The sequence below is a fragment of the Bos taurus genome, chromosome X (assembly GCF_002263795.3).
Source record: "Bos taurus isolate L1 Dominette 01449 registration number 42190680 breed Hereford chromosome X, ARS-UCD2.0, whole genome shotgun sequence".
Taxonomy (NCBI): Eukaryota; Metazoa; Chordata; class Mammalia; order Artiodactyla; family Bovidae; genus Bos; species Bos taurus.
In genome coordinates, this window is record NC_037357.1 from 129,851,595 (window position 1) to 129,868,904 (window position 17,310).

Sequence of the window (17,310 nt, forward strand, 5' to 3'; positions counted from 1 at the left end):
CTGTGGCAGATTCATGTTGATGTATGGCAAAACCAATACAATATTGTAAAGTAATTAGCCTCTAATTAAAAGAGAAAAAAAAGAAAAAAAAAATACAAGGGCAGAAAGATCATTGGAACTGAAAGCACACGAAAAAGAGGAAACATGGCTGAGCTCTCTGCCCTCCCCCAACTGCCTGAAAGCAGACCCAAAATCCCCCTTGTGAATTCCCTACCAGGGGATAAGCACCCGATCACTGGAGGTAGCATGGCACAGAGAGGAGTCTACACAAACCATACTAGACGACCCATATCGTCCATCGTTTCCCCAGCTAAAGGACCTTCCCACAGCCTGCTGCCCCTAAAAGCCTTCAGCCATTTTCCTTGGTATTAGTTGGAATTTCACTGAAATTTGTTGTCTCTGCTCTCATGGCTCAGACGTAAAGTGTCTGCCTACAATACGGGAGACCGGGGTTTGATCCTTGGGCCAGGAAGATCCCCTGGAGAAGGAAATGGCAACTCACTCCAGTACTCTTGCCTGGAAAATCCCATGGACGACGGAGGAGCCTGGCAGGCTACAGTCCATGGGGTCCCAAAGAGTGGGACACGACTGAGCGACTTCACTTTCTTGGTCCTTCTCTACAAATGAACTGTTCTTTCTTAAAATGTTGTCTAAGCCCAAGTTCTAACCATCCCTTTGAGTTACTCATCACTGAGTTTCTCCTGCAGGTATAGGTGCTGCACATGTAAATAAACTTGACTTCTCTCTGGTTCCTTTGTCTGTCTTTCCGCAGTTCTAATTTGCAGGGTCCCAGCTACAGAGTCTAGGGTTTTTGTTTTTTTTTTTTACTCCCCTACAGATCTAAACACATGCCCTTGAGGACATGAAGACTTCCTAACATCAATAACCAAATGTCCTAAAGAGTTTATGTACTCTGGAGAAATTGTGTGGAGGAAAAACAATGTGTGACTCCTATGACTGAGCAAGAGGGCTGGAAACAAAATTCTACCTGGAATTAATAGGGGAACTTTCAGGGCTCCAGGGAGACCTGTAAAGTGGAAAGAGAAAAGAGAATGGAAAACAACAAAGCTCACATCTGCCAATGTGGGATCTTGAAGACACTATTCTTTTAGTCTCACATCTCCAGGGCTCTATTTCTCAGGAGTCAGTATGGAAGCCGTCTCAGACAGGAACTGGAAGGAAGAAAATCTAGCCGCAGTCCAAGTGTGAGTATTTACGGTTGTGTTGCCGAGGTGAGCCACAGGACCTCTGTGGACATTTCCTCAACTGTGAAGTCTACAAAATAACACTTTTCTTAAAGGTGACAAGAGGATCAACTGCAAGCCTTTGGAACTCTGATTGCAACTTCAAGTAACTTGAGGAAAGAAAACAGAAATGTTGATGCTGGGCGGCATCCCCATAGTAAAAAGGCAAAGTGTTAGTTGCTCAGTCATGTCCGACTCTTTGTGACCCCACAGACTGTAGCGCTCCAGGCTCCTCTGTCCATGGGATTCTCCAGGAGAGGATATTGGGGTGGGTTGCCATTTCCTCCTCCAGGCATTCCACAGATCCAGATGTAATTGTCCTGGGGTGGTGCGTGGTCAAACTATCCCCCAACAAAGCACAAAGAATTCTCAAACTACCACACAATTGCACTCATCTCACACGCTAGCAAAAGGAAAGGAAAATGAGGTTGCTCAGTCATGTCTGACTCTCTGCGACCCCATGGACTGTAGCCTACCAGGCTCCTCTGTCCATGGGATTTTCCAGGCAACAGTACTGGAGTGCATTGCCATTTCCTTCTCCAGGGGATCTTCCCAACCCAGGGATCAAACCCAGGTTTCCTGCATTGTAGACAGACGCTTCACTGTCTGAGCCACCAGGGAAGTCCATGCTAGCAAAGTAATGCTCAAAATTCTCCAAGCCACACTTTAACAATATGTGAACTGTGAACTTCCAGATGTTCAAGCTGGTTTTAGAAAAGGCAGCAGAAACAGAGATCAAATTGCTAACATCTGCTGAATCATCAGAAAAGCAAGAGAGTTCCAGGAAAACATCTATTTCTCCTTTATTGACTATGCCAAAACCTTTGCTGCTGCTGTTGCTGCTGCTGCATCGCTTCAGTCATGTCTGACTCTGTGTGACCCCATAGATGGCAGCCCACTAGGCTCCTCTGTCCCTGGGATTCTCCAGGCAGGAATACTGGAGTGGGTTGCCATTTCCTTCTCCAATGCATGAAAGTGAAAAGTGAATGTGAAGTCACTCAGTCATGCCCGACTCTCAGAGACCCCATGGACTGCAGCCTACCAGGCTCCTCCGTCCATGGCATTTTCCAGGCAAGAGTACTGGAGTGGGTTCCCATTGCCTTCTCTGAAAACCTTTGACTGTGTAGATTACAATAAACTCTGGAAATTTTTGAAAGAGATGGGAATACCAGACCACCTGACCTGCCTCTTGAGAAATCTGTATGCAGGTCAGGAGGCAACAGTTAGAACTGGACAACAGACTGGTTCCAAATTGGGAAAGGAGTACATCAAGGCTGTGTATTCTCACCCTGCTTATTTAACTTATATGCAGAGTACATCATGAGAAATGCTGGGCTGGATAAAGCACAAGCTGGAATTAAGATTGCCAGGAGAAATACCAATAACATCAGATATGCAGATGACACCACCCTTATGGTAGAAGGCGAAGAAGAACTAAAGAGCCTCTTGATGAAAGTGAAAGAGGAGAGTGAAAAAGTTGGCTTAAAACTCAACATTCAGAAAACGAAGATCATGGCATCCGGTCCCACCACTTCATGGGAAATAGATGGGGAAACAGTGGCATATTTTATTTTTGGGAGCTCCAAAATCACTGCAGATGGTGACTGCAGCCATGAAATTAAAAGATGCATACTCCTTGGAAAAAGCAGAGACATTACTTTGCCAACAAAGGTCCGTCTAGTCAAGGCTATGGTTTTTCCAGTAGTCATGTATGGATGTGAGAGTTGGACTATAAAGAAAGCTGAGCACCAAAGAATTGATGCTTTTGTACTGTGGTGTTGGAGAAGACTCTTGAGAGTCCCTTGGACTGCAAGGAGATCCAACTAGTCCATCCTAAAGGAGATCAGTCTTGAGTGTTCATTGGAAGGACTGATGCTGAAGCTGAAACTCCAATACTTTGGCCACCTGATGGGAAGAGCTGACTCATTTGAAAAGACCCTGATGCTGGGAAAGATTGAAGGCAGGAGGAGAAGGGGACAACAGAGGATGAGATGGTCGGATGGCATCACCCACTCAATGGACATGAGTTTGAGTAAACTCTGGGAGTTGGTGATGGACAGGAAAGCCTGGCATGCTGCAGTCCATGGGGTCACAAAGAGTCAGACATGACTGAGCGACTGAACTGAACTGAATCACTTTGCCATACGTATACTTGAGACTAGTAAAACATTATAAATTAACTATACCTCAATTAAGAAAAAGAATAGTATGTATAAGATTTAAAAGACAAGCATAAAAAGGTGGTACAGATAAAAGATATCACTTCAGTTATCTGCTGTTAAAAGAACATTTATTTATAATCACAAGCACACCCACTTGCTATGATACCACTGCTCCCCACATTCATTGCAGATGACATAGGTCATCATTTCTTCATCTGGGCCTGCATTCCGCACCCAACTTGGAAGGAAGAGTGTCCCTCTGGGGATGACAGTGACCTGGCAGTTGAATTTCTCACAGCGCTCGCATTTTATTTTCCTCGTCGGTGTGCCCTCCACCACTTGGGGCAGGTAATGTTCCCGTAAGGCAGATTTCGTGTAGGAGGCTCTCAACTGCTTCAGTTCCTGGCTGGCCATCTCCATGGCGGTCATTTTGGCAAATTCTCTCGGAGACATGGTCCCAGAGAGCAAGTTCTGCTGTAAGTGAGAATTGCGGGGGTTCTTTAGATTGGCCACTTTGCTGCGGATGCATGTTTTGTATTTTTGGAGGTTCTTAGGGTGAAGGGCAAAAACGTGTGCTTCGATTTCTTGTGCCAAGTTGGACCACACGTGGGCTCTGGGCTGGGATGGGGAGGAAGCAGTTAGAGCTTCGTACAGCAGCTCTGTGCATCTGGCTCTCACAGGCACTATGGGGTCCAGCTGCCCACTCTCTGCCAGGTCGGTGGACTGAGGGTCCCAGGCACTGAGAGGCACTGCCTTAGTCTCCACTCTGCTGCAGCTGTCTTCCGGCATGATCGTTTCAACAGATCCCGCCACATCTTGGGATGTGACCAGACAATTATACCTTGAGCCACCCCGTACCTCCTCCTCCTGATTTGGGTCAGGAGGAAGTCCTCGATTTTCTTCTTGACTTCCACCCGGAGGAAATCGTTTAGGGCTGCCCTCTGGCTTGCAGAGAGTATCCTTATACAGCGCTTTCCATTCTGACAGCAAACGCTTGGCTTTCTGCTTCAAAGCCCCTGTGGGGCAGTTTTTGAGGACTCTGTACACCGCCCTGACCACCCCCGTCTCCTGAAGGTGCTCTGGAGTTACATGCAGAGTTTCCAGCACAGTGAGGTGATGGCCGAGATCCTCAAAATTCCTTTGAGACATCAGCTGCTCGATAAGGGAAACTCTGGCCGCTATCTGGTTCTTGTCAGACATCGTTTGAGCTGCCAAGAAAAAAGGGCTTTCCAGGTTCTCAAGCTTGTGTTTGCCAGGCGCAGCTCCGTCATACATGCACCGTGCTCTCTGCCAGTTACCTAGGCAGAGAAAAAGAAGAAGAAAGTCGCTCAGTCTTGTCTGACTCTTTGTGACCCCAGAGACTATACAATCCATGGAATTCTCCAGGCCAGAATACTGGAGTGGGTAGCCTTTCCCTTCTCCAGGGGATCTTCCCAAGCCAGGGATAGAACTCAGAGCTTCTGCATTGCAGGTGGATTCTTTACCATCTGAGCCAGGCAGAGAAAGAGTTAGGTGATAAAAGTGGGTGTGACATGTTAGAAAATGCAATCTGCAATGCAGTATGGTTCAGTCTCAAAAGTATGAGTCTCAGTAGTTAAAACAATAACAAAAAAAACCAACAAAACAAACAGCGGCCCTGTAAACAGCCTCTGCATTAACAATTGCTTAAAGGAGGCTTGCTGAAAGAGCTGCTGTAACTTTCCCATCTCTACATTTACAAATGAATGCCCTTTCCAGATCAAGACTAGTCAACTCCTGTGTGTGGAATTTGGTGGCTATGTTGGGAATGAAAACATGCCAATGTCAGCGTCCATGGGGAAAGGCTGAGGAGGCCAGACTATTTTCCCCCGTGTTCAGCTATTTAAACTGAAGTCCTTGCTGATTTTATAGTTTTACTTTTTTTAATATATAGCTTTTATTGGCTGTACTGTGGCTTGTGGGATCTTAGTTCTCCAATTAGGGGCTGAACCTAAATTCTTAAAAAGATGGTAATATCAGACCACCCGACCTGCCTCCTGAGAAATCTGTATGCAGGTCAAGAAGCAACATACAGAACTGGACACGGAACAACAGACTGGTTCCAAATCAGGAAAGGAGCATGTCAAGGCTGTATATTGTCACCCTGCTTATTTAACTTATATGCAGGGTACATCATGAGAAATGCTGGGCTGGAGGAAGCACAAACTGGAATCAAGATTGCCGGGAGAAATATCAATAACGTCAGATATGCAGATGACACCACCCTTATGGCAGAAAGTGAAGAAGAACTAAAGAGCCTCTTGATGAAAGTGAAAGAGGAGAGTGAAAAAGTTGGCTTAAAACTCAACATTCAGAAAACTAAGATCATGGCATCCGGTCCCATCACTTCATGGCAAACAGATGGGGAAACAGTGGAAACAGTGGCAGACTTTTATTTTTTTGGGTTCCAAAATCACTGCAGATGGTGACTGCAGCCATGAAATTAAAAGACACTTACTCCTTGGAAGAAAAGTTATGACCAACCTAGACAGCATATTAAAAAGCAGAGACATTACTTTGCCAACAAATGTCCGTCTAGTCAAGGCTATGGTTTTTCCAGGAGTCATATATGGATTTGAGAACTGGACTATAAAGAAAGCTGAGCACCGAAGAATTGATGCTTTTGAACTGTGGTGTTGGAGAATACTCTTGAGGGTCCCTTGGACTGCAAGGAGATCCAACCAGTCCATCCTGAAGGAGATCAGTCCTGAATATTCATTGGAAGGACTGATGCTGAAGCTGAAACTCCAATACTTTGGCCACCTGATGCGAAGAATCGACTTACTGGAAAAGACCCTGATGCTGGGAAAGACTGAAGGCGGAAGGAGAAGGGGACAGCAGAGGATGAGATGGTTGGATGGCATCACTGACTCAATGGACATGAGTTTGAGTAAACTCCAGGAGGTGGTCATGGACAGGGAGGGCTGGCATGCTGCAGTCCATGGGGTTGCAGAGTCGGACACAACTGAGCGACTGAACTGACTGACTGGCTTGGGGGATCTTAGTTCTCTGATCAGGGGCTGAACCCGGGTTCCCTGGAGTGGAAGCATGGAGTTCTAACTGCTGGACTGCCAGGGAATTCCCTGATTTTATAGTCTTGAAGTAGGACTTTTCTGAATATAAAAGCATGAAAAACAGAGCCAAAATCAGATGCTGTTCAGAAGTCCCAAGGAATCTACAGAAATGATGAAACACCACAGGTTGGGAGGCAGCTGGACGCAGGTCAGATGGGCCCCAACAGTCACCAGGCCATGCGGTGCTGACGTCTACATCTTCTGAACATCGGGGTCAAGGTTCTGACTCTGCAATCCAGAGGGTTTAGGACTTTGGACTAACGGGTCCCTAGGCCAGAGTTTCGTTCCATTTCCTTTCTCCGCCCTCCCACCACCACTTTTAGGTGTAAAAAGCTGGTTATGTCTGTGTGAACCTCATCCCGAGGAGGCAAAAGTTCACTTTATCTAACCCGTCTCTTTGTCTCTCCACCTAATGCACACAACTTTGCCTACAAAATACCCTTGGATCTGTATCTGCCTGTTTGGTCTAAATGTGAACAAAAGCATTTTGATGGCAGGGATATCATCTTTTCAAGACTCCATGGACTCTTGTATTATAGCACGTGATATTAAATAACAATCACCAAAGACACACAGGTTCACCACACTGAAGTGATTATAGAGATAGTTAATGCAGTCTTCCTAGACACCACCTGACAAGTGCTGTAAAGCTTAAGGTCCTTTTAGTCAGCAATTCTATTTCTAAAAATTTACTTTAAGGAAATGGGAGATGTGGAGGCTGTTTTTGTAAGAATTTTCTGCAAACTTAGAAGAAACGATGAGGTTCCAAATGGTTAGGCTTGCACACAAACATTCATAGCAGCGTGGCTTGTAACAGACAAAAAGTGGAAACAATACAAATGTCTATCAACTGAGGAATCGAGAAACAAACCCTAATATATCCATACAATGGGATGTTGTCAATAAAATGAAATTCTGATACAGATAACATGGATGAGCCTTCAAAGCTTTATGCTAAATTGAAGACACAGAAGACCACATATTGTATGATTTCATTTACATGAGATGTCCAGAATACACAAATCTAGAGACAGAATGTAAATTCGTGGTGGACAAGGGCTGGGATGGAGGGAATCGGGGAACCAGTGGGGTGGAATGAAGAGGCGGTGGCTATTAATGGGTACACAGCTTTTCTTGGGGGAGGTACAAATTCTTCTCTCAAATTGACTGTGGTAACCATTGCACAGCTGTGAATATGATTTAAAAAAACCCACTAAACTATACACTTAAACTAGGTGAACTAATAGTATAAAAAGTGTATCTGAACACAGCTGTTTTTTAAAAACAACATCGAGGGAATGCCTTGGCAGTCCAGTGGTTAGGACTCAGTAGTCTCACTGCTGAGGGCCTGGGTTCAATCCCTGTTCGGGGGACCAAGATCCCAGAAGCTGTGCAGTGTGACCAAAAAAAAAAAAAAAAGCTAAAAATTAATAAAAATAAAAACAACATCTAAAGTCCGTTTATTTTTATCTTTACTATTTTTTTCTGGTCGTGCTGCACAGCTTGTGGGATCTAAAGTCTGATCCAAACTTTATTTACAAATCACGTGTGAAGACAAAAGACTGAAAATAGATACAAAAATTTCCTGACAGTGTTACTTTCTGAATGGCAAGCCCTTAAGTGATTTTTGTTTGTTCTTTTACTCTTTTTTTATATTTTCTATTGATGTATACACATGCACTGTTTTCCTAACCAGAAAAGTTATGGGTCTATTACAATTTCACAATAAACCCTATATATTCCAGAGATTTGCTTACTGAAAAATGCCATGGTTCATGGATCATCCCAGTCCTACTGCCCCTTGGAATCAGGACACCAGAAGGGAAGCCTCACCTCACCTGTGACTGCATTCATATCGGCTCTCACCTTCCTCAGAAGCCCACTGCTGCATTGCAAACAGTTCCGTCTCCCCTCAAACCTGATCCCCAAATATGAACAGGTGATCACCCACAGCTACAACTCTGAGGTTCCTACTGGTTTTCCCCATTGCATAGTGCACATGATCAAGGTTCTGGGTCTTGTATTTTTACCACCTGGTGGTCTTTTTTATTTATTATTCTTTTTTAAAGTCAGATAACAAGAACTCAATGGGCCACTGATTCTGGATTGTAAGTGGTATTGTCTAATTATCGAGAACTGGTACTTCAAGATCCTTGTCTTTCCTTTTTGAATTCCATTTCTTTTTCTGAATGATCAGAATGAAGATCTATGTACTGATTAATTTTTTTGTACATAAAGTTTTATTGGAACACAATCCTACCCATTTACTTATATATTGTTCCTTTTAAAATTTTATTGTAGTTGATTTACAATGTTGTGTTAATTTCTGCTGTATAACAAAGTGATTCAGTTATACATGAATATTCTTTTTCATATTCTTTTCCATGATGGCTTATCACAGGATGTTGAATATAGTTCCCTGCGCTCTACAGTAAGACCTTGTTGTTTATCCATTTGTATACAGCAGTTTGCATCTGCTAATCCCAAGCTCCCAATCCTTCCCTCCCTCACCCTGTCCTCCTGGCAACCCCAGTCTGTTCTCTATGTCTGTGAGTCTGTTTCTGTTTCATAGATAGGTTCATTTGTGTCATATTTTAGATTCCATAGATAAGTGATATCATATAGTATTTGCATTTCTCTTTCTGACTTATTCACTTAGAATGATAATCTCTAGGTCCATCCATGTTGCTGTAAATGTCATTATTTCATTGAAATCCACTGCAACAGTAGAAAGGGTCTTCCTAATAATCAAAGGCCCAGTCAACAAAGAGCAGGCAAGACAGCACAGAAAAATTAAAAATACACATCCTCACTTGCTGACTTCTGCTCTCAGCAGTGTCCGCTTGAGATCTCGGGACCTGGAGGAAGTCAAGCAAGGGAGTCACGATGGTCCGGTCACAAGGAGCTCAGGGCACTTGAACCCTCCCCCATGTGTGGGAACGTTTCCTAGCAAGGACTCAGTCTCCTCACGTTCTACACTCATTCTCTACGCATCGTTACCTGAGAAAGCAGGATTGAACTGGGCTGAATGTCAGCAAGGGGGTTAATAAGACACTGGTCTAGAGTTCCCCCAAGGAGGTTAGGCAATCTTTAACTCAGGTCAAATTTCTCAATGAAAGGTCAGAACTTTAAGGAGATTCTGAAGGCGAAGTTAATAGTAGCTTCAGGGCTTCAGGGAGATGGAAGCATTGTTCGTTGAAACTTTTTCTTTACTCATGGAAATCTACTGAAGTTAAAGGTTTCATATATATAAGCACTCTGCTCTTCATTCCATAACGCTTTTATTTACTGTTCCTCTACATTAAAAAATTTTTAATTGTGGTAAAAATGCACATATAATTTATCATCTTAACCATTTTGACATGGATAGTTCATTAAGTACATTGACACTGTTGTGCAACCAGCTTTTGGAATGCTAGTTGTCTTGCAAAACAAATTGCACCTGTTCAACAGCTCTCCACTTCTTTCTACCCTGCACTCCCTAGTAACCATCATTCTACTGTCTGAGTTCGACTACTTTAGATACCTCATATAAGTGGAATCATACAGTATCTGCTTTTCTGTGTCAGGCTTATTTCACACAGCATAATGCTCTCAAGGTTCATCCACATCGGAGTGTCTGTCAGAATTTCCCTCCTTTCAAGGCTAGATAATATTCCACTGGATGGGTAGACCACATTGTGTTATACATCCATCTGCTGATGGACCCTTGAATTGCTTCCACCTTTGGGCTCTTGTCAAGAATGCTGCCATGAACATGAATGCATAAATATCTTTCTGCTTTCAATTCTGTCGGGTATATACCCAAAAGTGGGGTTGCTGGATCATATAGGCATTCTATTTTTAATTTTTTGAGAAACTGCCATATATATTTTTGTAAGGCCAGGCTTTATTACTTTGCCAGGCAAACAGGGAATACAGTAGGCTAGTACCTCAAGAACTGTGTGTCTCTCTTCCATATTTTCTGCAACATTTCAATGATGTCAAACTTTCTATTCTCCCTGTAGGACAGTCATGTTGATAGAAAGCAATTTATTGCCTTAGGAGGCTGTAGTATGTAAGCAACTGGGATACAACATTTTGAGAACTGCCATAAAAAGATGAAGTAGGCTGTGTGTCCAGTTTAGAGTTCTACACAGTTCACTGAATAAATATCTGTTATGTATCTTGTACACGATAGATGCTGAACCTAACGGGATACTCTCTGCCATAAAGGAGCTGATAGCCCAGCAGAACACAGACAAGAAACTGGCAAATACAAGGACAGACACCGCTGCTAAGGGGCACACGTAGGAGGGATACACAAACCAAACCTCTACTTCCTGCTATCTGGCCGGCTCCAGTTCTTCACTGCTTTCACTCTACGCACGACATTTTGTTAGAGGGATCATCTTCTCTTAGAGATTTCAGCAAAAGGCCCCCTCCTTTTCTTGCTTAAGGCCCTTCAGATGTTCCCCTCTGCTCTCAGGATGGAGCCCAAGGTCCCTGGCCAGTAGTGAAAAGCCCCTTTCCAGCCTCCTTTGTGATCTGACTGAATCACTGGCAGGCACTTGCATCCCCCAGCTCAATGACTTTGCTCCACTAGCTCTCTGAGCCTGTGTGTGGCTCTCACTCCTGCCTGCCAATCCGTGTCATCTGGAGAACTTACACAGCCAAAACAAAAACAATGCCAGGGCCTCACCCCAGACAGAATGAATTGGAATCTCTGCAGGCAGGCCTGGGCACATTGAAGCTCTCCAGGTGACTTGTGATCTAAACCAGAGCCATCACCACGGCCCTGAGCACACAGGCACAACTCCTCTCCCGCAGCAGGACCGACCCAGCTCGTGGGCCTCCACCCAAAGGCAGTTCCCGACATGCTCCAGGGCTGAATGCACACCACCTCTCTGACTTCACATTCTGCTGGAGGGAGCCTCATTAAATTGTGAAATGTTTAAAACAAAAAACCTGCTGTGCACAACTCGCCTGAAAACCTTCTCTACAAATCCAACCAGCGACTGCAATGTTTTCTGACACAGTGTCACTGTGTACCCAGTCCCCTGCATTCATTCCTGCACTTACCTCCTAACAGCAGAAAGCACTGCACGTGGAGAAAGTCTGTGTGCTATAGACGCTCATCTCCATCTTCACAGGTACAGGGCTACCGCCATCTTACAGAGGAGGAAACCTGTTAAGAACATCAAATATTTGTACATTTTTTCCCCCATGGTGCATATCACACTAAAGAGGAGAGTGAAAAAGCTGGCTTAAAACTCAACATTCAAAAAACGAAGATCACGGCATCTGGTCCCATCACTTCATGGCAAATAGATGGGGAATCAATGGAAACAGTAAGAGATTTTATTTACTTGGGCTCCAAAATCACTGCAGATGGTGACTGCAGTCATGAAATTAAAAGACGCTTGCTCCTTGGAAGAAAAGCTATGACAAGCCTAGATAGCATATTAAAAAGCACAGACATTACTTTGCCAACAAAGGTCCATCTCGTCAAAGCTATGGTTTTTCCAGTAGTCACGTATGGATGTGAGAGTTGGACCATACAGAAAGCTGAGCGCCGAAGAACTGATGCTTTTGAACTGGGGCACTGGAGAAGATTCTTGAGAGTCCCTTGGACTTCAAGGAGATAAAACCAGTCCATCCTAAAGGAAATCAATCCTGAATATTCATTGGAAGGACTGATGCTGAAGCTGAAGCTCCAATACTTTGGCTACCTGATTCAAAGAACTGACTCATTGGAAAAGACCCTGACGCTGGGAGAGACTGAAGGCAGGAGAAGGGGACGACAAAGGAGGAGGTGGCTGGATGGCAGCATCGATTCGATGGACATGAGTTTGATCATGCTCTGGGAGTTAGTGATGGACAAGGAAACCTGGTGTGCTGCAGTCCATGGGGTTGCAAAGAGTCAGACACAACTGAGTGACTGAACTGGACTGTATCACACTAAATCATTTTTTTCTTGTCAGCATTTCCTACAAGACCACAGAAGAATGATGTCTGTTTCATTCACTGATACACATCTCGCAAACATCTGGCCAGGGCTCACTATTACTCAACAAATTCTCCCCTCTCTGCTTGTGAGCATCATCCTTTGCACCACAGACTGGCTTGCTTGTACCCACTGCGCCTAAGCCCCTCAGCTTCTTCCACGGGAAACCAACCTTATCTCAATTTTAGTTTAGAAAATCATTTTAAAATATCCTAGTTAAAAAACAAAAGCAGCACAGTGCCTCCTGTGGGCTAATCAGGTCCCCAGGAGTCAAGTCATTTGGGGATAAGGAAGGACTAGAAGGTACAGTTCCCAGAAGTACGATGAGCATGTTGAGGGGTGGAGGGAGAATGCAACATCATAGGATTAATATGAGAATTAAAAGGGATAGTCCTTACAAAGTCCTTGGAACTATGTCACACACTAAGCTCAACTGAGGATTATTCAGCAATGAAGAGGAATAATATATATTCATTATATATACAATGAAGAGGTTTACATGTATCTACCATACCTGACCTTGTTCTAGAGCAGAGGTTCAGCAAACTGTTTTCTATAAAAGGCCAGATGGTAAATACTTTAGGCTTTGTAGTCCATCCAGGAGAAGGCAATGGCACCCCACTCCAGTACTCTTGCCTGGAAAATCCCATGGACGGAAGACGCTGGTGGGCTACAGTCCATGAGGTCGCTAAGAGTTGGACACGACTGAGTACTTCACTTTCACTTTTCACTTCCACGCACTGGAGAAAGAAATGGCAACCCACTCCAGTGTTCTTGCCTGGAGAATCCCAGGGACGGGGGAGCCTGGTGGGCTGCCGTCTATGGGGTCACACAGAGTCAGACACGACTGAAGTGACTTAGCAGCAGCAGCTGCAGCAGTCCATCCAGCTTCTGTATGGACTACTCAGCTCCACTGTTCTTGTAGCAGGAACAGCAGCCACAGACAATAAATATTGTGTTAGTGGGTAGTTCAGATCGTAAAGAATCTGCCTGCAATGCGGGAGACCCAGGTTGAATCCCTAGGTTGGGAAGATGCCCTGGACATGGAAATGGCAACCCACTCCAGTATTCTTGCCTAGAGAATTACATGGACAGAAGAGCCTGGTGGGCTACAGTCCATGGGGTCCCAAAGAGTCAGATACACCAGCCACAGACAATATATAAATGAACGGATATGGCTTTGCTACGATAAATCTTTTTCAAAGACAGAAAGGCTGGATTTGGTTGCAGGCAGTGGTGTCCAACAGCAGTATAACAGCAAGCCAGACAAAGAATTTAAAACTCTCTAGTGGCCACAGAAAAAAATATAAACAGGTTTTTGAAATTAGTAATAAAGTGAGGTGAAGTCGCTCAGTCCTGTCCGACTCTTTGCAAACCCATGGACTGTAGCCTACCAGGCTCCTCCCTCCTTGGGATTTTCCCTCCATGGGATTCTCCAGGCAAAAGTACTGGAGTGGGTTGCCATTTCCTTCTCCATGGGATCTTCCCGATCCAGGGATTAAACCGGGGTCTCCCGCATTCTAGGCAAACACTTTAACCTCTGAGCCACCAGGGAAGCCCAAAAGCTGGTAACAAATCAGCAATAACCTAGACGGGTTTAGACCTAAGATCTAAAGAGAAAAATTAAATTTCTAGTCACAACCCAGATACACCTCTCTGGCTATACAGGCAGCCTCTTCCTCTATGGTGAGAAATTATGCTGTCAGGAGCGTCAGTTTCTGAAGTGGCACAATACTGCGCTAGCGCCCTTCTGCTTTATGACGACCAATAGCAAATAGCCAGCGGAAGGGACGAGGGGAAGGGACTGGCACAAGAGCCCACTCTGGCCTGGGTTCAGGTTCCAGTGGGTGGGGTGGAGCCACAAGCAAAGTCGGCTGCAAGACTTCCAAGGGTGACAGCCTGGCACCCAGCACGCAGGGAGCGGCGGCCCTGAGGGATCTACCCACGCTCAGCTGGAACAGCGGCAAAGGCGAAAGCACGTCCGGGTCACCGGGCCCGGCAACACTGAGACCCTCCCCGAGCGGGGTGGGCTTCCACTGGGAACAACTGGGTCGCCTGTGTGCAGCCAAACAGACATTGGCAAAACCTGAACACCGCTCACCGAGAAGCACGGACGAAACCCCTTAGTCCTCGGTGTCCTCGGTGCCCGAGAGGGCTTCCGGTGCCGGGGCGGGACCACGGAAGCTCAACCAATCATCCCTCAGACTGGAGAACAAGGCCCGGGACTCAACGCATGCGTTATAGGAAAGTGGCGTCTGCGCAGGGCGATCTGCCGGCAAGAGGCTGGCCCCACCCCCCACCCCCCACCCCCCGCAGCTCCCAAAATCTGGTCCTGGTCTGGAGCCAGCAATCTGCAGCCAGCCACGAATTGAAAAAAATAAAAAGAAATAAACAAGCAGCCCCACTGTTGCTCTTGAGCATCCAAGTTTGTTGAACTACCCTTTCTGTTTCCCATCAAGACTGCGCTCGGCTAAATGTTGACAACACTTAGGACGAAAATGAGTGTACTTAACGCGGTAATTAATTCAACAAGTACTTATTGAACCCCTCGCATGCATCAGTTGATATGAAAGCAGAAGACATTCATTAAGGAGCCTTGTGCATGCTGCGTGTCCCACCTGTACACATTCTTTCCCTGCCAGGATCCCGTAAAGACACCCTGATGGTAGGACTAGAGAAAGTGGCAGCCTTCTTTGCTGATCCTTTACTCTAGGGTAACTTGGGGGACGGTTCAAGGAAGCAGCGTGACTGTATGATTGAGCCACGTGATAAACGTTACCTAGAAGGAGGGGAGCGGAGAAGGCGATGGCACCCCACTCCAGTACTCTTGCCTGGCAAATCCCATGGACGGAGGAGCCTGGTAGGCTGCAGTCCATGGGGTCGCGAAGAGTTGGACACGACTGAGCAACTTCCCTTTCACTTTTCACTTTCATGCATTGGAGAAGGAAATGAAAACCCACTCCAGTGTTCTTGCCTGGAGAATCCCAGGGACGGGGGAGCCTGGTGGGCTGCCGTCTATGGGGTCACACAGAGTCAGACATGACCGAAGTGACTTAGCCACTTAGCCAGAAGGAGGGGAGACAGGACCAGGACTAACGCTGTAATCAGTAACACAGGAGAAGCAACTCCATCTTAAAAACTTGAAGCACTGCAGATTTATCCTAGATGTAATCTAAGAGACTAGTTTCAAAAGGCTATTGCCATGAAATTGTTTCCAGCACAAGAACAAAGTGAGACACCTATTAATCTAATTTATTGAACAGCCCCGGCTCTGTAGGGTATAAGTTAGAAGAAACTTTAAATTTTTCCTCACCACTGCCTTGAAAGACACTGTTGGCTGTCTTCCTGCATCTTGGCTGCTCTAGGGCTGGAGCTTGAGGCTTGAGCAAATCCAACAGCTTTTCTTTTCCTTCCAGTTTTATTGATATATAATTGACGTGCAACACTGTATAAGTTTGGGCTTCCTGTGAGGCTCAGTTGGTAAAGAATCTGCCTGCAATGCAGGAGACCTGGGTTCGATCCCTGGGTTGGGAAGATCTCCTAGAGAATGGAAAGGCAATCCACTGCAGTATTCTGGCCTGGAGAATTCCATGGACTGTATAGTCCATGTGGTCACAAAGTGTTGGACACGACTGAGCAACTTTCACTTTCACTGTATAAAAGGTACAGCATAATGATTTGACTCATATACATCATGAAATGATGACCACAGTATGTTTCGTGAACATCCATCATCTCATATAAAAATAAAAGAAAAAAATTGTTTTCCTTGTGATGAAAGCTTCCAGGATTTACTCTGAACAACTTTCATATTCAACATACAGTGATTGTTAATAATCTTTATTACGGTGTACATTATAGCCCTATTGCTAACTTGTAATTGGAGAAGGAAATGGCAACCCACTCCAGTGTTCTTGCCTGGAGAATCCCAGGGGCGGGGGAGCCTGGTGGTCTGCTGTCTGTGGGGTCGCACAGAGTCGGACACGACTAAAGCGACTTACAGCAGCAGCAGCAGCTAACTTGTAACTGGAAGTTTGTGTGTTTTGACTACCTCCATCCAATTCCCCTTCCCCTTGCCTCCCCATAGATTTTTCTCATCACTTTCAATACAAAGAAACAATCTTAAGTTGTTAAAAAGTCCATTCTAATCAGATCTTCGATTACTTAACCAATTCAAACACCAATGCTCCCTCAGTTCAGGTGTGATCTGTAACTCTGTGGACCAGCAAAGGACACATGGATCTATTCCTTCACTGTCCTTCTTGTACCCTTTCTCGGCTTCCTGCACAATTTTCTGGGCTCTCCAGGATAAGCACAGGAAGAAGGAGGGGTAAAAAGTTTTATCTGATTAGTATTGTGGATTGAATGGTGCACTGCCTCCCCCAGAAAGATATATTCACTTCCTAACACTGGAACCTATGTATGTCACCTTATTTTTTTAAAAAAGGAGGGGGGCTCTTTATAGATATAATTAAGTTAAAGATCCTGAGATAAGATCATCTCGGATGACCTGGGCGGACCCTAACCCCAGTGATGAGTATCTTTAGAAAAGACAGAAGAGAAGACACAGAGGCAGAGGAGAAGCCATTGAAGATCAAGGTGGGCATCAGGGTGATGCAACCACAAGCCAAGAGACTCCTAGAGCCACAAGAAGCAAGGAAGGATTCTCCCCAGAGGATTTTGGAGGAGCATGGTCCTGCCAACACTTTGAGGTTGAACTTGTAGCTCCAGAATTGAGAGAATAGATTTCTGTTGTTTGAAGCCAGCCAGTTTTTTATGGCAGTGAAAGGAAACTAATTAACGATGGTGTTACCTGGCATCGGAGC

General features: G+C 45.1%; 1 protein-coding gene across 5 annotated transcripts; it reads right to left on the reverse strand.

Moving 5' to 3' along the window:
• Positions 1-3,512: 3,512 nt before the first annotated feature.
• TCEANC (transcription elongation factor A N-terminal and central domain containing) lies at positions 3,513-14,650 on the reverse strand. Of its 5 annotated transcripts, XM_024987796.2 has the most exons (4): positions 14,586-14,650; positions 11,560-11,665; positions 9,312-9,356; positions 3,513-4,704 (listed from the first exon to the last, which is right to left on the reverse strand). In XM_024987796.2, the coding sequence occupies exon 4, from the start codon at positions 4,679-4,681 to the stop codon at positions 3,545-3,547; it is 1,137 nt and encodes a 378-aa protein (XP_024843564.1). In that variant the 5' UTR covers positions 4,682-4,704; positions 9,312-9,356; positions 11,560-11,665; positions 14,586-14,650; the 3' UTR covers positions 3,513-3,544. The 5 variants fall into 5 exon arrangements, with proteins under 5 accessions (XP_024843564.1, XP_059739282.1, XP_059739281.1 ...); XM_059883299.1 differs by lacking the exon at positions 9,312-9,356 and having other exon boundaries at positions 13,004-14,650; XM_059883298.1 differs by lacking the exon at positions 9,312-9,356 and having other exon boundaries at positions 12,999-14,650.
• Between the last annotated feature and the right edge of the window lie 2,660 nt (positions 14,651-17,310).